General features: G+C 41.4%; 1 protein-coding gene across 1 annotated transcript in view; it reads left to right on the top strand.

The window, feature by feature from the left end:
• RSRC1 (arginine and serine rich coiled-coil 1) overlaps positions 1-26,722 on the top strand; it is a 108,405-nt gene that overhangs the window by 47,143 nt on the left and 34,540 nt on the right. The window contains exons 6-7 of the mRNA XM_088171100.1: positions 4,957-4,993; positions 18,582-18,633. Coding sequence (XP_088027226.1) covers positions 4,957-4,993; positions 18,582-18,633 — 89 coding nt within the window. The remainder of the gene's footprint in view (positions 1-4,956; positions 4,994-18,581; positions 18,634-26,722) is intronic.

Genomic DNA, 26,722 nt, shown 5'->3' with positions numbered 1-26,722 from the left:
CAAAACCAGGAGACTTTGGGTTCTTATTTTTCTCTTGTAATTTATGGGATTTTTATACCTGACCTGAAGTCTCCCTGTGAAACAAAACCAGGAGATTTTGGGTTCTTATTTTTCTCTCTTGTGATTTATAGGATTTCCATACCTGATCTGAATCCTCCATGAAAACAAAACCCCAAGATTTTTGGTGGTTATTTTTTCTCTCTTGTAATTTATGGGATTTCCATACCTGAAGTCTCCATGAACAAAAGCAGGAGATTTTGGGTGTTTTGTTTACCTGAGAAATGCATGCAAAAAAATGCAATATTTTTATAGGATCTATGTGAAAATCCTGCTTTTACCAACACTGAATTTTGGGGTTTTTTCCCTCTCTGTTTAATTTCAATATTGATATTGCATAAAATCATGGATTTTACACTCTGAGCCAAGGTAATTAAATATTTCCCCCTCTTGAATATTTGAGAAAGTCTCTTGGGGACTGATTTTTCTTCTTTCTAAGATGTTGTGGAAATTTTTTCACCTCGTGTCCTGTTTAAAATTCCCTGGGTTTTTTGCATGATTCAGTTTTGTTTGCATTATTTTCCACTGAGTTCCTTGGCAGTTCCAGCTCATTCCAGTGTCTTTGTTGCATTGAAATTTATTAGTAATTAGCCCAAATTCCTAATGTTTTTATTTTTTTTTCCTGAGATCAATTATTTGAATAATTGGAATGAGGGATCCATGACCACCAGGTTTGGAATCTTTACACTCCAAGAATCAGCTCCAGATCATTCGGAGTTGATACTTGGTAAGGACAAAACAACATTGCAAAGTTGAAAAAAAAATTAAAAATGAAATAAAAAATAAAATAAATTACATTATATAATGGATATAATAATAATATAATGGTTTTTTTTCCTCTCAGGGTGTGAGATTCCCAAAACATTTGCTCTCCTTGATGAGTTTGTTGTACAAGAAAGATTGGAAAGAGCAGCAAAAAAAAAAAAATACAAATTCAGCAAAGTCTCATCTTGGGATATCCTGAGGTAGAAATAAAGAAATGGGGTCATATGGAAACCTGACTCTGTTCTCAGGAACTCTGCACCCTCCAGGGGCTCTTGGAACTGAATTATGCTGTAATGTCCATAAATATAATAATAATAATAATAAATCTATAAATAACCCATAGGATTATCCTGCAGCCTATGGCTTCTAACCCAAAATCTATGGCAAAGACAATTATTAGCTATTAATTATTAGTTCTGCAGTTCTTGGAACTGCTATAAATTCACTAGAAAATACATTTTATGTGAAATAATGTAATTATTCTATTCTATTATGTTTTAGAATGCCTGAATGGGATGTTTTGAGGACAGTGCACATTTTTCAGCTCCCTTGATCAATGATAACTTTGATATAGGAACATGAATGTGTTCCAGGTTAAAATCATGATTTCAGCAGGTTTTAGGGAATAGTTTGAATTTAATTTCCTGGCAAAGGAAGTCACACCACCTCCATTAGTTATTGTGGGTTTAAGTGATCCCAAACCTGGCAAAACTTGGAGGATCCCAGAATGGTTTGGGTTTGAAGGGAACTTAAAAACTCCTCCAGTTCCATGGAAGTTCCTTAATTGAATTCCCAGCTTTTTGCTACAGGTCCCTCATGACCAGGATTCCAATGGAGCTGGAATTCTTTTCTCCTGGAATTTTGGATGAGCCTGAGTGTGATATTTACTGGCTTTAATGGATGATTTGAAATGTCTGCATGTCGAGTAGTGTTTTACTGCAAATCCTTGGCTGCAGTGGGGAAAAATTCCAAAGCTTCTCTCATAGAGAAAAGGAAATTTCAGGAATAAAATCAGATTTTTATAATGAACCAAAGGAATGAAGGTGCTGCACTGGAGATGGTGTGAAAAGCAAAGACTCTGAGGTATAAAATGGAGTAAAACATAATTACCTGGTAATGATCCCAAATTAATGCAGCTTTCTGGTTTGTGTTGTGAGCATTGGAATGTTGGATGTGCAAAAAGCTGCTGCTGCCTTTGATTTGGGCTGTTTAATGGTTTAAAATTCTGCAGGCACTCAGGGCTGTGTGGGAGACTGAGCTGTGGCCATAGGTCTGAATTTCCCTAAAACAGCACAAGAAATATCAGTGGGAGTCTAATTTTTGTATAATTTTGATACGAATAACATAATTAAAAATATGTGGTTATTTTACAGGATTATACAAACACGAGAAGTTTTATGCTCTAATTTATAGACATTATAAACATTATAACCTAATGTATGCAAAATACAGAATTATTAGGTACAATCCTAGAACTAGAATCCTGCAATAGAATTTATTGCATTGTACATAGAACATAACACAGGCCAGGCTACACGATATCATTGTATAAGATCTTTAATAGAATCCATTGCTTAAATAAAAGATAAAAAGCTGCCAAATGCTGGCTGATGGATGCCCAGCAGCCTGGGGCTGCCATGAGGTTTTCATTGCAAGTGACAGGTGCCCCAAGGTTTATTTAGGACAAGCTCAGCCTTGTCCTGCTTAGTTTGATCAGGTTTTCCTTATGGATGTTCCAGCCCTGCATTTCCTGTGTTGGGGCCTTGTGTTACACCAATATTCCTGTCTGGGTTGCCTCAAGTACAAATTGGCTGAACAGCCCGTGACACTTTTTCAATATTATTGCATTAAACCAAGTGGATTTTGATTGATAACCTAATATTCGACTAATGCAAAGCATCAATCATGGCGAGTATATTAATTATTTAATATTGCAGCCTAATTCAGGAATCGATGTGCTGCAGGAGGGGAAGGGAAACTCGCTGTTCCCAGAAGGTTTGAGCCAGGGCATGATTAAAAAAATCAGCCCCACCAAACCCTGCTCTGCTCCCCTTGTGTCGGTTCGATACAAATCTTTATTCATTTGCCAATAATCTCCTCACATTTTCCACTTCGGGATCTTTTTTATCAGTTTTGAGGCTTGTAATTGAATTAAGGCTGCTTTCAGCACAGGCTGAGCCGAGGTGCACAAATATTGATGGCAGGGACAGGGAGCTCCTCCTGCATCCTCCTCACAGAGAAATCCAACCTTGAAAAGGCAAAGAGGCAAAGAGCATCTCCACAAGGGATCCTGGAATGCCTGGGCTTGGAAAGGAGATTAAATCCCACCCATCCCACCCTGCTGGATGCCACAAATCTGGAGTTTTGGAGGCACAGAGCCTGCTCTGGAGCTGGAACCTTGGAGAAGGCTTGGAAATGTGAAGAATGAGTTAGGAAATGTGAAGAATGAGTTAGGAAATCTGAATAATGAGTTAGGAAATGTGAAGAATGAGTTAGGAAATGTGAATAATGAGTGAGAAATCCCCAATGTGCAGTGGGTCAGATGTGTGTATTTTCACTGGGGGTTTAAATTTGAGGTTTTTACAGTACAGGGGTGGACATGGGACAGGATGGAGAATTTGGGGTGGTGTCTTTTTCTTTGTTCATCTTCTTCTTCCTCACAGAACTCAGGCAGTGACCTTGGGTTGGTCAAATGTCACTCTGAGGGTGGTGGGAATCCATTATTGGGTCAAAAAGGATAAATAATATAAGAGTTAAACTTTTATTGGTTTGTTTGGCTTTAAAAGGCCTTGGAGCAGCCTCAGCTGGGTCCATTTTTCCCACTCCTATCAAGGAGCTGGAGGTGCTGTTGTATTTTCTGTAATTCCTGATAGAATATAATACAAAACATGAAAATCACCTCAATCAGGTTTCCATTAATCCTGGCTCTGAGGGAAAAAAAAACCAAACTAAATTAATAACAAACCACTCCTGAGTGGTGCAAAGCCCAGCTCACACCTCCCACCATCCCAGGGGCTCCAACCCTAATGTCCAACCTGGCCTGGGACATTCCCAGGGATCCAGGGACAGCCACAGCAAATTTGGGAATTCCATCCCAGCCAGGAATTCCCAATTCCCAAAATCCCATCCAGCCCTGCCCTCTCACCATTCCTTATCCCCAATCCCTCCCCAGCTCTCCTGGAGCCCCTTTAGGCTCTGAGCTCTCCCTGGATTCTCCACCAGGCTCAAGAATTTGGGATAAATCCTGAAGGGTTGAGAAGAATCAATTCTTCTTTCAAATTCAAACAGCAAAAGTACCTTTTTTTTTTTTTTTTTTCTTTTTTTCTCTCTCACTTCATTAATGTCATTTATATAGAATAAAAGCTGCATTGCAGATTTTTGGTAAAGCTTTAGGAAATGATAAATAATTAACCATGTTAGTATTAGTAATTAGTAATTAGCTGTAGTGTTAACTGATTTTCTGCAATCCTCATGGGCTGGTTTCTCCTTTATTGCCATGGCAGTGACTCCCCTTCCAGGAGGGGATGTTGGAATGAGGAAGAACCTGGAGCTGATGGAAGCAGGAACCATCTCCTTGTTCAATGGGTTGGAATTTGGGGAATTTACAATTTTTTTTTCCCCACTAGATTTCATCTTTTTTTTTTTTCCCACAGTAGGATGTGTTAAGGAGAAATTTTCCCTCTGAATTTTTGCTTTTCAGAGTTTTTACTTGGATGCTTTGGTCCAATTTTTTTTTTTTTTTTTCCTTGGGAAGGGACACAGAATTTCACTGAAATTGGTGGCAAAGCAGAAGCAGGAGGCACCAAATGTGGATTTGATAAACAGCCCCTGGCCTGGCCTGGCTGATTCCTTCCAGTGCAATAATTAGATTTCAAATGTTGATTTTAAATGTGCATCCTGTGGCATTGCTGCAGTTTGTAGCAATTTCAGGGCAGGTAATATCTGAGGGTTTAATTCTGTCCTTGAGCATTGGGATAATCAATATTTTTTAGGTGTTACAGGTAAATATTTGTATGAAAATTAAAAATGTGATACACTGGAGAAATTACCCAGCTTTGCCATTTCAGAGTTAAACAGAAATCGTTGCAGACAAGGGTTTAGCAACTATTTAGAACTTTTGTTCTTCTCTTACAGGGACTCTGCAAACATCAAAGCTGGATTAGAACATCTGGTAAGTTTTAATTTTCTCTTGAACATTTGCATCATCTTTGATATCTGCATTCCAAATGAACACTTTTGAATGAGCTTTGAATACCTTGAATTGAGAAAGTCAACCATTTCCCAGAGGGTCAGGCTACTGTTATTATGTGAAGGCACTCACATTTTCATTTATCTCCCCATTTCAAGGGAATTTTAATTTTTTTAAATTACTTTTTTTTGATGTTGAGATGAAATAAACCGGACTACAATCCTTGGATTGATGATTGCCTTAATTATGAACAAAAATTGTTTGGTGTTGGATTTTTGGCATATCCTGATCTGAAAACAACAAACTTGTGATTAAAAAAAAAAAAAAAGAAAAAAAAAGAGCCAGGGACACAATCAAATATTGCATGCATAAATATGGTGTGTTTGAGTCATTTGGAGGCTTTGAAAGAAGTGCACAGCTTTGTGTTTTCTCTTGTCTTTGCTTTATGAATAATGGATCGACTTAAATTCCATTCAGGGCTCTGCAGTAGGAAATAATAATTGAGGTGCAAAATATTTCTGGTTTAAGTAAACATATTAAACCCACAAGTGATGGCAAGCCAGGCTTAGCGTTAAAAACTCATCAGTTGATCAAAACTGGGGAAAATAAAATCTTGTCACAAGTCAGAAGCTTGAGGTTGAGCCTCACAGGTTGGTACCAGCAGTCAGTGGAACGTTAAATAGTTGATCTAAGGTGATTATTAAATCCCATTAAATTAAAATATTCGCTGTTAATGGCACATCCATCCTGAGAAGGGTTTGGTTTTTTTCATGGAATATCTGAACAGTCCCTGCTGTTCCCCAGTGCTGTTAAAACCATCGTGTGCCATTGGGCACAGCTGCTTCCCTCTTGTTGCTTCCTGTTTTGGGAATCACTGGGGAAGGAATTGGAGGAGCTTGGGCACCAAGAGCCCAAAATCTCCTTGGAGTGCCAGAGGCATGGAAAGGGTGGAGATCACAGTGGGATGGAAAGAATGGATTATCCTGGTGGGATGGAAAGGGTGGAGATCCTGGTGGGATGAAGGGATGGAGACCCTGCTGGGGTGGAAAGGATGGATTATCTTGGTTGGGATGGAGATTGTGGTGGGATGGAGAGATCCTGCTGAAAAGGAAAGGATGGAACTTCTGGTGGGATGGAAAGAATGGATTATCCTGGTGAGATGGAGAGGATGGAGATCCTATTGGGGTGGAAAGGATGGATTATCCTGGTTGGGATGGAGATGCTGATGGGATTGACAGGATAGATTATCCTGGTGAGATGGAGAGGATGGAGATTGTGGTGGGATGGATTATCCTGATGGGATGGAAAGAATGGATTATCCTGGTGGGATAGGATGGATGGATTATCCTGGTAGGATGGAGATCCTGGTGGGATGGACAGGATGGACATCGTGGTGGGATGGAGATGCTGATGGGATGGACAGGATGGATTATCCTGGTGAGATGGAGAGGATGGAGATCGTGGTGGGATGGATTATCCTGATGGGATGGAAAGAACGGATTATCCTGGTGAGGTGGAAAGGATGGAGATCCTGGTGGGATAGAAAGGATGGATTATCCTGGTGGGGTGCAAAGGATGGAGATCCTGGTGGGATGGAGATCCTGGCACAATTCTCAGGAGCTCCCCCTTTCTGAAATGTGAAATGTGTTGGGAATCATCAGACAGACTAAAGAGCAGAGTTCTCGGAGCAGCTGGAAACCCCATCCTGTTTGCTGCTTCCAGGGGTGTCTCACCTGTGGGGGGAATCCCTTCAGTAAATTTGGGGAAGGTTTCATTGCCCTGCTGGTGCCAGGGAGATTTTTCCCAGGATTTTTCTCGTTCATTATAAACTGCTCCCCTCCTGACAGATTGGCCATGGCTGGGGCTGGTTCTAAACTGGGGTTTCTGCCACAGCAGGAGCTGCAGGGCTGATTTACAACAACAAAAAGTGGGAAGGAAGAGGCTCTGTGGGCTTGGAGTAGCCTGGGGAGGTGGGAAGCAGGAAAAGAGTTGAGTGGTGTTCAGGGTTTCTCTGGGATTGGGGCAAAAGGTTCTGGAAAATCCCCCTGTGATGGTGCCTGAAGTGTTTTATGGGTTAACTCTCAATAATTTGGAATAAAATCATGTCTTCATTCAATGAATTGGCTGCTCTGTATTTAGAATCCCAGAACTGGGCAGGAAGGGATCTTAAAGATCTCATTCCATCCCCTGCTGTGGACAAGGAACATTTCCCTGAAAGATCAGTCCAAAACCTCCAGGTCTGAGACTTTTTTTTTCCCCTTTTCCCTTTGATCTTACAAAATCTGCCTTGGGAATGGGGCTCAAGGAAACAAACTGTTTTCCCAAGGCACCCACGGGTAGGAATATCTGTACTGGCACCTTCCACGTCTCAATGCTTTGTTCAGAAAGACCTTTTGGACTCCAATAAATTATAGGGATATTCCTCCAAAGATTTAAGCCACATGATTCCAGCTCTACTGCTTTAATTCCTGCGTCTCCAAATGCTTGTAAGGAGGTTTTTTCCCACTTTAAGAGTCTTTATCTTGATTGATAACCTGTTATTGAATCCCTTCTGTAGAAGGTGTTTTACAATTTGGAATTTACGAGAGTCTGGACTGACAGGACACAGGGAATGGCTTCAAACTGACAGGAGTAGGTTTAGATGGAACAGGGAAAGAATTCCTGGCTGGCACAGGGTGCCCAGAGCAGCTGTGGCTGCCCCTGGATCCCTGGCAGTGCCCAAGGTTGGACATTGGGGTTGGGACAGTGGGAGGTGTCCCTGCCATGGCAGGGGTGGCACTGGATGGGCTTTAAGGTTCCTTTGATCTGGTCAACCCAAAAAAAAAACCCCAAATCCCAATCAAGAAGCCTTCTCCTTTCTTCAGTGTTAATATTTGATCAGGTATTTATTTTAATTAAATGTCAATATTTATTTCCTGTGGTGTCACAGCTCCGTGGCCACCGGACAGCGATGTCTGACGGAGTCCTTGGCTTCCTAACGAGCTGTAAACCAAGCAGCCAATTATTTCTGCTCACAAACAATTAATTAACGCCCTTAATATGAGTAATTATGTTTATCTTGCTGTCCTGGCACAATTCCACGCTGGTCAATTATGCTCTGCAGGCTTGCCTTGTCTCTGGTGTCCCTCCTGAATTGTGGCTCTCTTGTCCTGTTCCGAGCGAGGGTGGGGGTGGAGAGGTTTCCCAGCCATGGCCAAAGGGACATTTGTGTCCAGGGCCATTCCAAATTTCCCTTTGGAGAGGCACAGAGTGTCCAGCTGGAGGCACCAAGGTGCTTTTTGAGGAGCAGTGCTGGCTCTGGCTGTGTCCCCCACTGAGAGGGGACCCCGGTGTCCCCAACTCGACTTCGGCATCCCAAATATTCCTCTTGAAAAATCTTTCCTTGGAAATCCTTCTGGATCAGGTTCAGATCAGGTAATCACTGCAGAAGATCGATGGCTTATGAATATCCATGGGAAAATGCATCTTGTTTGGCTCTGTTTGCATTGTGGGGCACCGAGTGTGTATTCAATTCATGTGCACTCCACTTCTCTTTGTTCTAAGGTTCTGCTGCTGTTGGTTGCAGATGTGAATCAAACAACCCTGCCATCAAACCATCAGAGGCAGAACGTTTTCATGGCAGAATATTCAAAGGCTTGCAGCAGTTTGTTGTTCCAGCAGCGACAAATTTTGTGGAAACTTTGTCAGAGAAGCGAGTTTTTCCCTGTCACTTCCCATTACCAGCGGGGCTCTGAAACCAGAGCCTCTCCTCATAAAACAACTCTTTAATGTCTGTGTGTCTTTATTAAAAAGTAAACTTTGATCACTCTCATTTACCACCGAGGCAGAGGTGCCTCCCCTGACCTTTCATCCCCTTGACCTTTGTGCCTTTATTTTTGCTTTCCCTTTGCGGCCCCGCTCGTATTTTACCCCAGGAACTCGCCGGATTCGCCTTCTCCTCCGTAAAAATTTGGGAACGGCCCCCATTCCCTCTCTGCAGGACGGTGAGAGCAGAGATCAGCTGAAGTAAACAAGGCTGTAAAATATCCAGAGTGTGATTTTCCCTGGCATCTGCGTGAAAGGCCCGGCACGTGCGGCTGTTGTTTCCAATCGCGCCGGCGGTTTGTTCGCAATTCCCGTAATTTGATCGTGCCTGATGAAAAGCTGACAAGATTTCCACAGCGCCCCATTAGATGAAAGCAGCATGAAACCAGAGGTTAATCTGCAAACAGATTTTCCTGCTTATTACTCTAATGATTCCATCAGATTTGATGTAGCAGGCTGCGAGGCGTCTCTCGGCAGCAACAGTGTGCCGGCGGTTTGATCTCGGTGCTCATTAAATGATGCAGTAATTTGGGTGACCTCTGCCCAGGTGCACATCTCCTCATAATTGCACGGCATTCTGATGGGGAAATTACCAGAGAGAACCTCCCCCCACCCCGGTATTCATCCCTCTTCCCGAGGTGTTGTGGGGGTTTTGGGAAAAAAAAAAAACAAAAAAAAACCAAACCCCTAACAAAAGAAATATTGCATTAATTTTCAAATGATGATATTACATTTAGTGCCTGGGCCCCATATATCAAAATCGGAGAACTGCTCAGTTACTCGCTGCTCTTAATCTTAATGGTATCTGTGGATGTCAAGGGCATGGAGGAAATTAAATCGGAAAGTGCAGATAGACCTAAGAAGACATTATCTCTTGATGATTGCAGTTTTGATAGGTATTTCAGTGAATTTCATTTTCGCAGAATGGTGGAAGATGAGTTAGCCACCAGATTTTCTCATTTTTCTTGCCCGTGATTTATGTGAGTTGAGTATAAAACTTTTTATGGGAGTGCAGTTACGGCGGATGAGAGGTAAATTAATGCACTGGGTTTCCATGCAGCGATTGTCAGAGCTGTACATACGTAATGGGGCCCATCATTATTCAGGGTTGTTTACATTCAAAATATGTAATGAAATCTGTTCAGAATAATGAGGGAAATAAAAGTTTAGAAAATTGTAAAGGTCATGAAGTTTGAGAAATGATGCAATGCTCCCAAAATAACATTTAGGCAATATAAATTACATTATTATGCACCAACTCTGCCTTATAGAGACATGAAGATAAAGTGCTTTCGACGAGTAAAATGCTGTTAGTGCTCTCTGAAGTATGAGAATGTGTAAAATGTTTCTGATTTCATATTCTGGTTTTGTGCATATTGTGGAAAAATATATAAAGGAACTTTATGGAGGGCAGTGGCTGCTTCAGCATCCCCAAGTTTAAATGCATTTCCTTCGAGGCTTTTCTCCACCAAACAAACACGTTGGCAGGAGTGTAATTGATTTTTAATCTAATTATTGAGGCCACCAGCGAGTTCATCTTTTTTTAGGGGGGGTCTTTTTCTCCTCTTCTTTTGAGGATTTTGCGTGGAGATCTTTGATCTGGAGGTATTTTATGGCAGATGCTGAAGAGGGATCTTGGCACAATACTGAGATGAAGCATAAATTTGCCCAACTCCCTGTGGTCTGCACCTAAAATACAAATCTCTGCACCCTGATTTGATGCAGGTGCTCCTCAGAATAATTATGTTTTGCCCTGTGAGTTTTATTTTTGTATTTATTTGTCAGAAGCAGCAGCCAGAAGTGTGAAACACAAGTCATTTCTGGAAAAGTTCAACCAGCAAATCTGTGACAGCCCAAAAAAAAACCCCCCAAAAAACGGTGCAGTGGGGGTGAGTGGATCATTGAATCTGAGAGCAAGGAGAAAATGAGCTTTTATTCAAATATATAAAATCCTGATGAAGTTCAGGTTAATTGCTGTCTAATTAGGCGTGATTTGGGGTAGATGATCAGATGATTTTGGAACAGAATCCTAATTTAGAGCCCACCGGATCCTTGTGATATTTGAAATGCTTTTCATTTTCAGGTCTTTTTTCTCTTCTTTTTCTATTGCTGCGTTTCAATGCAAACATTCCAAAGGGGATTGGATTCCCTTTTTCTGAAAAACTCGAATTTATTTAGAGAAAACTCCTCTCTTCGTGGAAAAAAAAAAAAAAAAAAAAAACAGTAATTCAAGTATTAACTGCTCCTTTTGTTAATTAATCTCTGTTACCTGTTGGTTGTGCTCCTGGTTTTTTTTCCAGCCTTGTCTGGAGCTGTTTCCAAAGCAGTTTATGATGTGTTAATTAAAAATTTTCATTTCAGAACCTGCATTTATCTGCTGCTATTTCTACATTCTCCCACGACTTTGTTGCAACCATAATGCAGCAGAAAATTGAAACGGTGATAAAAGATAAAAATCCATATTTAAGAGTTAAATGTTAATAACTTGACAATTTTTGTAAGCTGTGGGGATCATTCTACCTTTAATTTTTAAAGGTTAAATTAAGAAAGAGATGAATTTATAGAATAATGACCAGATGATGTTGATGCAGAAATCTCTGTTCTGTCAGCTCTTTATCAGAAAGTTGAATTTTTTGGTGATTTCCATGCAAATATAAATCTAAGGGATGAGATTCCAGGGTGCCAGGAAATAAATAGAGGGGAGGTAATTTTTTAGCCTTTAGTGCAATATTTTCTGTATTTCCTCTCTTATTAAAGAACCCACACAGGGTTTTATGGCTGTATAACTTTTAAAACTTCCAGGAATTTTTTTCCTTTTAAAAAGACCTGGATTAATTTTAAAAAATCTTATTTCCAACTCCCCCTCTTCGTGCTGAGTGTTTAATCCATTTTGCTCTATCCACTCCCTTTTTCCTGACTTTTTCTCAGGAATATTCCCTGAAATGAGTACATTGTTATTTTCTGGTCCTTTTAAAGGAGCCTTTGCTGCAAAAAAAACCTGCTTTGAATTCCCCAAATCCCATCCATGTGCCCGAGTTTTTTGCCCCAACCATTCCCTCCTGCCTTGGATTTGCTTCCAATAATCCATTGGTGCTTATTTCCCCAAATTTTGGGGTTGGTTTTAGTGGAAACAAGAAAGAATTTTTTTAATTTTTTTTTTTCCCCCACCCACCAGGGTTCTCTGCAGATCCTGGGTTAAAACCTGCCTGGGAACTGAGTCCTGGTTAAGTGGAGTGAAATGACAAATCCACAGTTAAAAGTTAACAAATCCCAAATTTTTAGTGGCAATTTGTGTCCTGGGTGAGAGGATCTGGGGAATCCTCAGCTCTCAGAGATTAATTTGTTAATTAATTAATTAATTAATTACCTCTTGGTCGTGCTCCTGTTTTTCCAGCCAGTGCAGCCTTGGCTGGAGCTGTTTCCGAAGCAGTTTATGATGATTTAATTAAAATTAATTAAAAACTTTCGTTGCAGAACCTGCATTAATCTGCAGGCTCTGAATATTTTTATATTCTGCCAGGACTGCTGCTGATGTCTGGGGACAATTTAAGGTTTTGTCCCTTTGATCCCAAATTTGTGTGAGAATTCCATGGGATGGCAAACTCGGAGTCTGAATCTCTTTTGTTGTTTTTGCAGGAAATTTGGCCATTTTTTTAAAAATTCAGTTTATTCAGAGCTGGGATTTTTTGCTGTTTGTGCCTAATTGTGTTCTGGATTTAAGGTTTGAGCCTTGTCATTGCTGTCTCTCCTTCCCAATGGTGATAAATTGGCAATCTTGGAGGAGGAGGAGAACTCTGGGCAAGTTTTCCATCCTTTCTCTCAAGGTTCTGATGTTTTTCCACGTTTTCCCTTCCCTTCATCCCCGTTCATATTTTCTGTGGCCTTTACATAAATTAAAATTTCGTTTTTTCCTCCCCCTTTTTTTTTTTTTTTTTTTTTTTTTTTGGTTAATAATTTCCCTTTCCTAATTAGCCCATCCCTAATGCTGGATTCTTTATTTCTGTGGCAATACCAAAGAGCATCTGTGCATTCCGTGGACAGAAATTGCCATTTTTCCATGTTTTACATGATTTTTTTTTTTTTTTCCACTTTGTTAAATTGAAGATGATTTTTTTTTTTTTTTTTTTTGGGAGCAGGTGGATCTGTATCCAGTCAGGACACTCCTGCCATAGCCCATTCCTGAGGGTTGCTGTTCATTAATTGGATCAAAAGAAAAAACTCAGACATAAATAGAATTTTACCATCCAATCTTTTCCAACAGATTTATGTCTGAAAATGCAGGGGTTTAATTCAAATAGTTCCAGATGTGCTTATTATATTTCTGTGCTGTTAATTCAGATTAGGGATTCTTCTCTGGGATTTTATTTGGATGTTTTTGATGTGAGAACCAATCCTTTGTCAATCTGGAATTTGAAGACTTACATAAGGAAAAGATGACAACTGCAAATTCTCCATCTCCTTTGGTTTTATTTTTATTTTTAGTATTTTATTCTCCTCTGAAGTGTCTTCTTATACAAATAAGCATTTTATGTTTCTTTGGTAATTTTTTTTTTTTTTTTTAAATCACCCAAAGAGGAATAAATGGCAGGAAAGGAATCCAGCATTCCTATGGTAAAGCTGTCCCACAATCTTTTCCATAATTTCATCAAATTTTGAAAATTTTTAAATTTTTTTTTTAAATTTACAAATTAAAAAAATTACAAATCTAAACAAAATTACAACTTTAAACAAAATTTTAAAAATTTTGTTTAAAACCTGACTGGGTTTGGGTTCCTTTGTTGCTCTCTCCTGTTGGGATTTGCTGGAATTGGGATGACAATATTCCAGGTGAAGGCAGAATAAATTCAAATGTCATTTTAGGTGTAACCATTGTAGAATAAATTCAAATGTCATTTTAGGTGTAACCCATTATGGAATAAGGGCCTTGACTCTCCTGCACCCCAAAATTCTGGATTTTTGTATCAGTGGGATAAATTCTGGATTTTTGTATAAAGGGGATAAATTCTGGATTTTTGTATCGATGGGATAAATTCTGGATTTTTGGATCAAGGGGATGGAATGTTGCCATTCAGTGTCATTACAAATGGGATAAATGCTGAATTTTTGTATGAATGGGATATATACTGGATATTTTTATAAATGGGATAAATTCTAGATTTTTGGATCAATGGGATAAATGCTGAATTTTTTTTTTTCTATCAATGGGATAAATGCTGGATTTTTCTATCAATGGGATAAATGCTGGATTTTTTTTTTTTTTTTGGATCAATGGGATGTTGCCCTTCAGTGCCATTCCCACACCATTCCAGTTGTGCAGGAGCAGTCAGGGATTGCTGGGAGGGACAAGTGGGATTTGATTGTTCAGTGCTTGGTTACTGATTTCCTTGGGCTTGCATCACAACCTTTGGCACTTCCATGAAAAAAAAATCTGATTTTTCCAGCCCTGGATCCCCATTGGGAGCAGTGGTGGCACAGGCTCCTGCCAGGAGCTGTTTCTCCAGGGAAATCATCCCTTAGGCACTCCCTCAATGGGAATTTTTTTCCTTTTACTCTCCTTCCTCCACATGAATTCCAACCAGATTTATCCCTGCTAAACAATTCCTTTTTCCTGGAATTCATTCCAAATATTTGCTGTAGGTTTCTGACCTGCTTTGGAATTATTCCCAGAGGTTTTGGGTAGCCAGCTCCTCAGACAATTAGGGAATTTTTGGTTTCTTTGCTCTTTTTCATGTTACTCTTCTCCTTAACCTTTTTTTTTTTTTTTTTTTTGAGCTCATCAGGCATTGGGAAAGGTTGGAAAAATGTCCTCGGGAAAGGGATGAGAGTTAAGGCAGGAGGATGGATTTGTGCTCTGATGTGGAGTCACTTAATTAGTGTTGATTTACTGACTTCCCTGGGTATTATTTGGATTTTGCTTTTTTAAACTGGGATTTTTCTATCCAGAGGAGTTTGAGCCCTGGGAAATGAGAAGATCCACAGTGGACACAGCCACAGCTCACTTCCCATCTCCAATTTCCACCTGCTTTTAAATTAGAGGTTTGATTATTCTCACTAAAAATTGATATCCCTCATCCTTTCTGCAAGCTGAACGTGGAATTCCTATTTTCAGGTCGCAGCTTTTCCTGGGGATGTTGAGGGCTGGGTTTGTCTTTATCAAAAATTGGTAAATCCCCAAAACTGATCATCACCAGAAGTTTCCTGTTTTTTGGTTGTTTTTTTTCCCAGATGTTTTAAGGCAGAAAAGTCCTGAAAGGTAAATTTTACCCCAGCAGTGTCAGGGATGAGCAGGAGGAGTGGAACCTGTGCAGGTTTAGCACACATCAAACATTTCCCATGTGAAATTCCACCATGATTAACAATTGAGGGAGGCAGAATTCCAACTCCTGGGATAAAAGTTTCCCAGTGCTGCCAAGATCCAAGTGCTCTGCTCCACAATATTCCCAGTTGGAATATTGCTCCAGCAGAAATTTGGACTCTGTTTATAAATTTCATGTTTCTCAAATTTTTTCCTCGGTGTTCTCAAGTTTTCACTTTAATGTTGTTTCCTCTGTAAAGAATGTTTGCCATTCGTGCCAAATAGCAGGAATATTTAAAATATTCCTGTGTGTGTTCCTGACTCGACTTTAAAAATTCATTCTAAAGCTGAATTCAAGTGCTTGTTCCAATCTATTTATTAATTGAGAAGCTGAATCTGCCTTGAAATGGAAGATTTGGAAATCCAGCCCTGGCTCTCCTGGCATTTCTGGAGCTGCTCCTCTCACTCAGCAATTGTTTCCTGGAGCTGTGAGTGTGATTTTTACACAAAAGCCACCAAATTTAAAGTTGTGAGGCTGGTTTAGTGTAATTTTATTTTAATAACTGTTTATGAAAGGAGCAGTGATGGAATGCAGTGGATGAAAACCCACGGTGAGGATGTGGCACATCTGCATAAATCACACATTAAAAATGGAATGAGCCAATCCCATTTTTTCCTTGCAATGTTAGAAGCTGTTTTGAATCCCAGGGGTGTGGCTGGTGTCCTGTGGAATATCATCCTTTTCTGAGCTGGGGTTCCAGTGTCTCCCCACACACTTTTAGACACATCTAAAATTCACTGCTTGTTAAGGAATTTTAGGGAATTCCTCTCCTGCTTTTACATTTAGTGAGCTCCTTCACCAGCTGGCATTAGAAATAATTCTCTTTTTCCTTTTACTCTCTTTGAATTCTTTTCCTTCTGTGTGAGACTTAAGACCACGAGGAAAGTACAAGGGTTTATTTTGCTCGACATCACTCTTGGTAATATTTCCAACACCAACCATTTCACCATTTTTGAAGTTCCCTCAGGGTCTTGCTGAATTTTTTTCACTTAATGGTCCCCTAAATCAATACTGGCCTGGGGTAGCTGCTTGTTCTCACACATTGCTCCTGGCTTGTTTGAGGCTCTAATTGTGCTTTTCAGCTCCAATCCTCTCTTTTCTCCACGTGCTGGCCTCAGCCAACACTTGGGGAGATGTTTTCTGGGGCCAAGGCTGTCACCTTTATTCCAGAATGCTCCTTTCCCTCCTTGGTTAGGGTTGATTGATTGATTGATTGATTGATTGATGAAAAGGTGCCTGTGCTGAGCTCTCTGATGGGTAAATGATGCCCGTGGAATAATTAATACCTGGGGCAAGGGCAAAGGGGAGGATTCCTCCAGAGCCACTGCCTGGGCTGCTCCCAGGGGGAAATTGCTGAGGAAAAGGAAAATTTGAGTCTTGCATCCCTTAAACCAACAAGACACATCCATAACTCCGTGGGAGGAGTGGGAAAAGGTGTTTGGAATTCCTCAGAGCAGCAGGATCAGGTGTGGAGCTCTGTGTTTAGTGATGTTTGTACAGATGTTTTTGCTTCCTTTCTCCTCCTCTGGAGCCTCCTTGGTGTTGGATTTTTTCATGGGATTCCCATGGGTGTGGTGGTGCTGGACAGGAATATCCCAGTGGAACTGGCTCCAGTCACTGGTGGTTGTGTGGCCAACAAGAAGGGATCCAGGGATTTGAGAGCTCCAGGGGGGTTTTGGTTGAATATCTGAAGTGGGTGAGTGCTGTGGGAACAGGAATTTGTATTTTGGGGTATCAGAGCCCTCCTGGTGCCTGAGGGCCACAAAGACTTGGGCTGTTCATGTGCACAGGTGTTGTTTGACACCAAATACTTCTCCTCCCCTGCTTGTCCTGCCACATTTTGCCAAGCTCAACTAATCCTGGTGGAGTTTTTTTTTAAATTTACAGTTGTCATGGAATGGAGGAGCCACAAACCCAAGTAAAGCTTCTGTGGAACTGAAGCTGGGCAAGTTGGTTCTGGATAAAAAGCAGATCCTTCCTTTCCTCCTGTTACATACTCCAAGTGCCAGAACAGATTGCAATGATCAGTTCGTGGCAAGAAAAAGAAATAGGAAGATGATTTATGTTAAATTTCAAGATATTTCTTGCTGCCACCAGGATTAGTGGTCAGGTCTGGTGGTGGGATCCATATTGCAGCTATAATAATAAATTCTGCCCAGTAATTCTGGGTTTTATGCAAACAGCAAAAAATCTGAACTAAAAATATTAGATCTCTGTTCAAGCAAAATCTGGGTCTTCATTTGAATTGCATTTTAATGCAGCATCTCCCCTATTGGGAGGAGCAGTCTGTAAATTCTTGGAGTAGGAATGGAATTGTTCTGTCATTGTCATGGCTCTGGATGAGGGTGGTGAGGCCCTGCAGTGTCACCAGTTGGGACATGGATGACAAAGAGCTCTGCCTAATTAAAATCATGGAATCATGGAATGGTTTGTGTTGGGAGATTAAATCCCACCCAGTGCCACCCCTGCCATGGCAGGGACACCTCCCACTGTCCCAGGGAGCTCCAACCTGGCCTTGGGCACTGCCAGGGATCCAGGGGCAGCCACAACTTCTCTTTTCCCATTTAAAATTCCCCGTGGCAGATATTTAAAATCTTGAGGAAGAATCTCCTAAGCTGCAAAACGCCACCAAAAATTCCCGTCAGGTTTTGTTTTTAGTGCAGAGCAGAAACTTCCCAAACTTCTCCTGACACTTCCAGAAACATTCCACTCGTGAACTCGGTGACAAAGTTGGGGTGGCTTCACATGTAGGGGGTGACAATCACGATGGGCACAGGGATGTGTTCACTGGCACCCTTTAGGATATGGGGGCAGGGCCAGCAGATGTGCAGCAATTCCTACAGGAGAGGCAAAATCACCCCAGAGGAGAGAAAAGGGGAAAAACTCTCCCTGTTAATCCTGTTACACCCAGTTCTGGAGCATTTTGGGGTGTTTGTGTGGAATGGGGTCACCCAGGAGCCAGGTGGGATTTGGGCTTGGAGGGTTGGGATTTTTGGGGTTGCAGAGTTGGGATTTGGGGTCTGAGGGCTGGGATTTGGGGTTGCAGAGTTGGGATTTGGGGTGGTACAGTTGGGATTTGGGGTGGGAGGGCTGGGATCTGAGCTGGGTGTGGGTTGGTGACGGTGTCACAGCCACCTCGTGGGGACAGAGTTTGGGGACAGTTCTGGAGGTTTCCCTGATGATTCCTCCCTCAATTGATTCCAGTCTGGAAACTTCCCTGGCTGGATGGGGCAGGAGCTCTCTGGGGGTGGCAGTGTCACACCTGAGGGTGGCAATGTCACACCTGAGAATGTAATGTCACACCTGAGGGTGTCAGTGTCACACCTGGGGGTGGCAGTGTCACACCTGGGGGTGGCAGTGTCACACCTGCCGTGTCCAGGCAGGTTGAGCTGATCCCTCCTCTCTTGCAGACTCCTGCTGAACAGGCCAAGGCCAGGCTGCAGCTGGTTCTGGAGGCAGCTGGTGAGTAAATGAGAATCCTCCAAAATTCTCTTCATTTTTGTGCTGTCGGGTGGGATTTTGTCCATTTGTGCTCGGCTGGTGCTGATCCCATTCTCCAGAATTTCCTCACCTAAATTTCAGGTGAAGATTAAATTGGTTTGCATCATTGTTGGTGTTTAGTAAAGCCCTTTAAAGAAATAAAAATAAGACTTTTTTTACACTAAAACTTCTTGTTTATCCTCTGGCTCTTGCTGAGACTTTATTCTGTGCTTTCAAAAATTTGGGTTTGTTTTTTTTTTTCAATTTTCTTTTTTTTTTTTTTTTTTTAGCATTGCTCTAAATCAGTACAAGCATTTATTTATTTCCCCCCCTTTTGCAAACCTTCCTTTTGAGGAACCTCCTCACATTGCTGATGCACCTTTTTTTTTTTTTTTTTTCCAAAATCCATCCAGCCTTTCGCATTGTCTCTCTTCCAATACATTCCTTGTTCTCCAGAACTTTTAATAAATCTTTGAAGCATGTAATTATGAAATGGATGTGACAGCCCTGACCTCAAAAGCACAATTTGTGTATTCTGCTGCCATCAATCACAGCTCATTTTTTAATTTCACACCTGGGAGATGTACAAAAGATAACTGGGGGTTGTAGATCATCGTGACCTGGGCTCCAAAATTTTCCAAAGCTTATCCAAGGTCTGTGACATTGTTAAATTTAAATATCCACCATTGAGGGCTGGATCTTAGATTGAAGCTGCAAGTTGTTCATAAAGAGCAGAAGAGATTTAATCTCTTGGTGTCTCTTACAATCCAAAATACAGAATTAAGTTCCTTCCTGGCTTTATTTAAGTCTTGGTCATGCCAGACATTTATGAGATCATCTCCCACCTTCTTCCCCAAGTGCATTCAGTCAATTACATTGAACTTTTATTTAACTGCTGTGAGAAGAGGCTGGAAATGTTGTTTCAAGATATTTTTGTGTGTTTACTCCTTGCAAAATGAGCACCTTTTAGTCTTTAAACTTAGAAATAAATGGATGCTGAGCCATTGGCCAGCAGCTGGAGGAGCAGCAGGTTCATTGCTGTTGGGATGTTGTGTTTGGATATCATTGAAATGAACTCTGCTCTCCAGTCGTGGTGAGTGGAGCTGTTGTGGGGCTCTGTGCAGGCCCCATCCCAAACTTGGGAAGGAGCTCATGGAATATCTGAACATTTTATGGGGATTTTTCCAGTCCCACTGAGTGGGGACCAGCAGCTGTGCTGTGTTCCCAGTGGATTTTCCATCATCTGCTGTTGAACCGTGGTCTGGACAAACAAATGGGCTCCAAATCACCAGCAAGGCTTGGGGGGACACTGGGGACAGTCCCTTCCTGCCTCATCCCTGCTGGCATCATGGAATCGTGGAATGGTTTGGGTTGGAAGGACCTTCAATCTCACCCTGTCAGCTCCCACTGTCCCAGCTGCTCCAAACCCAAATGTCCAGCCCTGCCAGGGACCCAGGGGCAGCCACAGCTGCTCTTGAATTCCTTGTCTGTATTTCCCCATTGAAATTTCCCTTGTGGAGATATTTAGGATCTTGAGAAAATCTGCTTTTAGAATTTAACCTAGATACTACTTTAGGAAATAGCAACTGCTTTCTCTGAAAGGTAGAAATCAGTACTAAAACAGGCTCTTATTATTGAGATTTTTTTTTCTGGTGTATTTGGAGATGGGAATTGTGACTCTGGTCTCTCATTAGGAGAGCAGGTAAAATAAAAAATATTCACCTGTGTCTATGGGACAGGAGGGTAAGATGGCCATTTTTATATTTAGGTAATAGAATGCTGAGGAGCTTTTTCTCCACGTCCTACATTCATGCTGACTTTGTTAAATAATTTTTTTTTTCTTTTAAAGTGTAGATTAATGCCAGTATTTTATTCTCATTAAGCAGGGCAATATTGGGATGTACCGAAACACTTCGATTCTTGGGACAACCGAGTTTTGATTTATAAAACCCATCATTCCTCAGGAGCTGTCGGTCCCAGCTACAAATTCATATTTTCACCATTTATTGAATCAGATTTCTTAATCTTGAGGTGCCAGGGAGCCTCTTTAGGCTGCTCTGAGAGCCTCCCCCAAGTCGCCGTGCCCGAGCAGATGTTAAGCAGGCAATGGCTGAATGTTAATTTGGGCAGGGTGGGATGTTTAAGCCTGACTGAAGCATGTTCCATGTGGGCCTTGCAGACTGAGCCACAATGCTTTGTCCCTTGGGAGAATTTCCAAGCTAAACCTCTTTCTTCTCCTCGCTCTATATGGACTCTCTCAAGTCAGTATAAAGCAGATCATCCCTGGGCTAAAGCTCTCCAGCTTTTGTTAGCGGGCTCTGTAGGGCTGTAATTAGGCCTCCTGGCAGGCCCTGCCGGCCAGTTCATGGTCATATGGAGTTTTTCTGAGGCAGACTGGCTTTGTGTAAATCCTTGCTCACCATCTCCTTCTGGGTCACTTCCTACCAGGCCGGCCTTTTGTGCCTGTGCCCCACGGGCGGCCGGGGAGCAGCGTCCCCTGACCAGCGCCGGCTCCGGGAGCGCCGCACAATCCACGCCGATAATCCCCAGTGTCAACAGAGGATTTAGCTCAGCTTCTGTCACTTACAGTTGCCAAACCACTTGGGTGTCTGTGATTCCTTTCCCAGACTTCATTACCCAGGCACGGAGGAGACCCGAGCCGGGCGTTTGTGTGGAGCGCGGCTCCCGGCGCTCGTTTCTTTAGGGCAGGAGTTTGCACCGTTTCAAACCTTAAATCCCGAGCTTAGGGCAAACCTCAGAAGCTGAAAGCTGCTTGTGAATGACATAGCACCTGTGCTTTCTCTCCTAAAGAATAAAATATGGATGAATATTCCCAAAATGTCAATAAATTCCTATGAAACAGAGCAGGGATGTTTCAAACCGTCGATAGCGCTGCCTCCTGCAAAGGGCTCCGGGAGCTTTTCCGTGGTGCTAAGCAGAAATTTCTGACTCTCCACATAAAGACGGTGACAAAAGGCAATTGATCTGGATTTTCAAAGGTCCACAGTTGAAATAAGTGACTGATGTATTTTTGGGATCTGCATTTCAATCTCTGGCTGAAAGAGCAGTCAAGAATGGGGAGTTTTGTGCCAGGAATTCGCCGGAGTTTATTTAAAGGAAACTTCAGGACCGAGGCACTGAATGTGAGGGGATGGAAATGGGGGAGTGCAAACCCCAAACATTTACCATTTATCAGACCCCATTCTGGATATTGGGTGTTTAACTCATTACCTTTGAATTTTGCTATCAGGTCGCTGCCTTTAATTTTGCACCCTGCATCTTTACTGCATTTTACATATTCCTGCATTTTACATCTTCCTCAAAGAAAAAATCACGGAATACAACAAATGCTTCAGCCTTAAGTGTGGTAAATACAAATATTTTATAATTCTGACTGCTTTTATTTTTTTTTTTTTTCAATCTACCCATTCTCCCAGGAGTTACTGAGGAGAAAAAAAAAAAAAAAAGCCTGATTTGCACTCAGGGCCTGATAAATATAGGCAAATATTCTCTGCTCTTGGGTATCAAAATGGCTCATAACAGATGTGGTGAAAGGACCACATACGTAGACTGTATGATTTTAGTCTGGTGGAACTAATAGGATCACTTGCTACTTTATAGATCCTTGCTTTTCTTTTACTTTAATAAAAACTGTTTAGTTAAATAGGTTGGCCTCTGTTTTGCTCTTTTCTAGCTATGCAAAGCAGCCGGGCGGGCAGGTGGCAACAAGTATGAAAAATTTCCTTTTATTGGGGCTTCTTTTCAACTGCCAAATTTATCAAATGTTGATGGATTTCTGGTTTTGATGATGGTTTTTCTTTCAGTTTTCCTATTTGTGTGCTTTCCACTGAGAACTCGCTGGCTTTAATTTGAATTTCTAATGATGCAATGAATTTTAGAGGGGTGGATAACATGTGCTGTTATATGTGCACAAAGGATGAAATAATACTTAAAATATTTTGCTTGTTTCGTGGAAATTTAAAGCAGGCGTCAAAAATAATTCTTGCCCTAGAAATTGCAAGAATTTGAACTTTTAACAAGCTTGAGAGTTCCGAATATTGAAAAAAAAGATAAATTTAGTTGCTAGGTAGGTTTGATTTAATATGAAATTTGAATTTGTATCTACTTCAAATAATTGTTTTGAATGGTGGCAATTTGCACCTTAGATAAATGAATTTTACTTCTATTTATATATAAATCTCTATTTGGAGAGCAAAGGTGTGTTCTTGAATCATGTTTTCTCTTTCTGACAAATGTGGATGGAGGTGCTACAAAGGGTTTTGAGGGTGTTTTGTGGAGCATTTCCTGAAGCCCCAGTAAGGAGAGGAATTTTCATTCCCAGTGAGTGTTCAGCAGTCTGGGAAGTCAGTTCTGTTCCCTGTGTCAAAGGAAAAGAAACTGGAATTCCACTTGGCAAGAGGCTCGACAGTGAGTGCTCAAACCCCTCCTGTTCATGTGTGAGATTGCAGAATCCCAGACTGGTTTGGCTTGGAGGGAACCTTAAATCCCATCCTGTTCCCATGGCAGGGACAGCTCCCACTGCCCCAGGGGCTCCAAACCCCAATGTCCAGCCTGGCCTTGGGCACTGCCAGGGATCCAGGGGCAGCCACAGCTGCTCTGGACACCCTGTGCCAGCCCTGCCCACCCTGCCAGGAAGGGATTTCTCCCCAATATCTAATCCAAATCTTTCTTTCTTTTTCTTCATTTCAAGGCTCCCCTTATCCTATCTCTGTCTGCCTGTGTAATTCCAATGGAATTGCTGCTGGAATTGCTCAGAATCTCTGAATCCCAGAATGGTTTGGGTTGGAAGGACCTGAAATCCCATCCAGGGCCATGGCAGGGACACCTCCCACTGTCCCAGGGTGATCCAAGCCTGGATTTGGGCATTTCCAGGGATCCAGGGACAGCCACAGCAAATCTGGGAATTCCAGCCCAGCCAGGAATTCCCAATATCCCACCCATCCCTGCCCTCTCTCCATTCCCTGTGTCCTGTCCCTCCATCCCTTGTCCTCAGTCCCTTCAGGGGCTCTGGGCTCTCCCTGGATCCTTCTCCTCTCCTCCATGTGGGAGCTTTCTCCTGTTCTTCAACCCAGCTAATTCAGGATATCCATCTAATTATGGAGTTAATGAACCCAGTTTTTAGGTCAACTGCTGATTCTTCCTCAGCAGATTTTGGTGTCAAAACCCATTTCAGTGATGGCAGCAGGAGAAAGAACTCTTGAAAAAGCTCTGAGCCATAGAAGAATTAAACACTTAGTTTAAAAATCGAGGTGTACATTAGAAGAAGCAGCTACTTTTTAGATCGTGTATTTGGTGGGAATTTCGGGTGTTTTTCAGAGTGAATTTCAGAAAATTCAGGAAGTATTTGAACTCAGTGGCTGCTCCATAGCCAGGCTGGACAGAGACATTTCTTCTGGACATTTCTTCTGCCATTCCTTGGCCCTGAGCTCTTGGCAGAGCTTCATAATCTCGTTAGAGTTCTAAAAAAAATGAGAATTTCTGCACACAAAGTGACAAATGTAGAAAAAAGTCGTTACTCCAATTAATTGCTTTTCTAACATATTAACGGTGTTGTCTTTACAAAATATGTGATTTCTGAAGTGCAGCTGGTTTATGGCATTGGTGAACAAAGTGGACTCTTGGATAATAGCAATTAATTAAAGAATTAATTTAAATTAATTTGCACGATTGCTGAAAAAATACCAGATTTTAATTGAAATGTAGGTAGAGAGTAAACGTGTTTGAAATGAAATAATTCACTTTTGCAATGTGTAATATCATTCAGTTGGTGTCTAAAATCTGTTCACTTCAGGGACCCCTTTTAGGTTCTTACAAGAGACTAAAAAATTTGCTTTGAACCATTTGTGTTGAATATCAAGTTGGTTTTAGAGTAAGAAGCCAATGAGGAGTTGTAGGGATGCCATAATATAAACCAGAGCCTATAAGCAGAATTTAGAGGAACTTTATTAATTAATGAACATTTATTGCCTTCAGAAATCATTCTAAAAGCTTTTTAGAATTATTATTTTTGTGTTAGATTTTTTTCCCAAGGTCTTTTTTTTATTATTATTTTTTTTTAATTTTTTAAATTTTTTTTTTAATTGTGGCACCAAAAGTATCTCAGGCTTACATGGTGCCTAATGGCTTTCAGTAATATTTGAGCATATGGGATCCAGGATTTTGATGCAAATCTCTGTGCTAATTATGTGCAGATGAATCTTGCAGGCCTGCTATTGATCTGCAGTCAAAGACAATTTTGCAGTTAGCTGAAGTTTTATATCAATTCATATTTAGCAACGTGGCTGTAATTTAATTATCCACTGGTTTGGCTGTGCAAACCATATGTGGTCGTGGGGCTCGTTTGTTTTTAGCAAGTCTTTGGGGAAATGTTATTTCTTAATATTGATGGGGGGAATATTTAGTTCTCGTGTTTTACATGATCTGTCACAGCCTCCTCTCTGGGCTCTGGTCATGCAAACATTGCCAGCAATGGGTGTCCAGGAGCTTTGTCCTGACAATTCCCCTTGTACCTCTCTGCATGTTGAGATTTCCTACGAGTGAGAATCTTTTCATCCATGGATGTAAATTCCAGTGGTGGATTTTACAGCCTGAATGCCCAGAAAAACCTTTTCAATTGCCCCATCTGCTCTGGCTGGTGGTGTTCTGGTGTTGGGGGCCTCTCTAATTTCCACATGGGAAGTGTGCTGGAATTACCTTGCTGAAAGGAACCTATGGATTAGATTGGACTAGATTAGATTAGATTAGATTAGATTAGATTAGATGAATTATAAATCCCAATGAAGGTGTGAAGCTGTGGCAGCCCCTGGATCCCTGGCAGTGTCCAGGGCCAGGTTGGACACTGGGAGCAGCCTGGAATGGTGGAAGGTGTCCCTGCCCATGGCACTGGCTGAGCTTTAGAGTCTCCTCCACCTCAAATAATTTCACCATTTTCTTAAAATATTTCACAGGGAGTAGAAATGAAGCCCTGCTGATTTTTGTGCCACCCTTTCAGGAAAACCTGGAATGCCAGCACACGAGTTCAGCAGCCAAGCCAGCACCTTGTTCTGTGCCTGCACCATCTCCTTGCAACTCCCAGATATTCATTTTTTTTCAGGGGCAGTATTTAATATGGGTAATAACCCCCTTGTTTTAGTTATTGAAAGCCCATTTATCACAACTTTATTAAACATGGAGAACTAAGTGTGCCATTTTGGCCAAGTGCTTTCGCTCGCTCGTGTTCTCTTTGTTGCCCCAAATGAATGAAATTAGAACAAACAATCTCCCAGTCATTTGTAATCAAGCACTGATTAATGGACTTTGGTTTCACAGCCATTATTCATTCAGGAACACCTGATATCTCTCCCATAAACAAATCGTGTTTGTCCAAATTAAGAAATTAAATGAAGCATTTGATGAGTTTATGATTGACCCTTCCAACTCGGAGCCCATTAGTCAACGTCGTTATCATGCAAAACTGCCTGACTAATGTGCAGCCTGAATGTGCTGTGTGGATTTATTATGATTTCTGATTAATGCCTGCTGCAAGCCAAACCACGGGATTGTAATAATTCCTTGGTTTTCATTTGAGGGCTCGCTGAAGATTTTCATCTGTGATGAAATGCATTTGTGTCCCATTAGATTTAGGGATGATTATGAGGTGTCGGCCGAATAAATCTTGGTGTGGAGCAGAGGGTGCTTGGCAAGGACTTTCTCAGTCCTGCTGGGATTTTTCTAAGGCTGCTGCCTGTCAGTGACAGGGATTTTTGGGTGGTTTAAGGGAAATTCTCATACTTAGGATTTTACAAATCTGGGGGGGGGTCATAGAGGCTGATAGAAACAAGATCCCCAACATATTTTTATAAGTGAAATATTTCTCCTCGTACCTAAAAGACTGATATGAAAATTTTACTTTCTTTTTTTGTTATTTACACACCTTTGTTCTATGAATATTGAATATCTGTATTTTCCAAAGCATTTCTTGGGGGGTGTTTGGTAACTTTAATGACTTGGAAAGGATTTTCTGCTGAAATAACACTCTTGAAAAGCAGATGTCAAACTCCTGTTACAATAA

Source organism: Sturnus vulgaris, chromosome 10 (genome assembly GCF_052056855.1).
Source record: "Sturnus vulgaris isolate bStuVul1 chromosome 10, bStuVul1.hap1, whole genome shotgun sequence".
In the NCBI taxonomy this organism is placed as follows: Eukaryota; Metazoa; Chordata; class Aves; order Passeriformes; family Sturnidae; genus Sturnus; species Sturnus vulgaris.
Note: the sequence above shows the minus strand (reverse complement) of the source record. Positions and strands in the feature narration are given on the sequence as shown.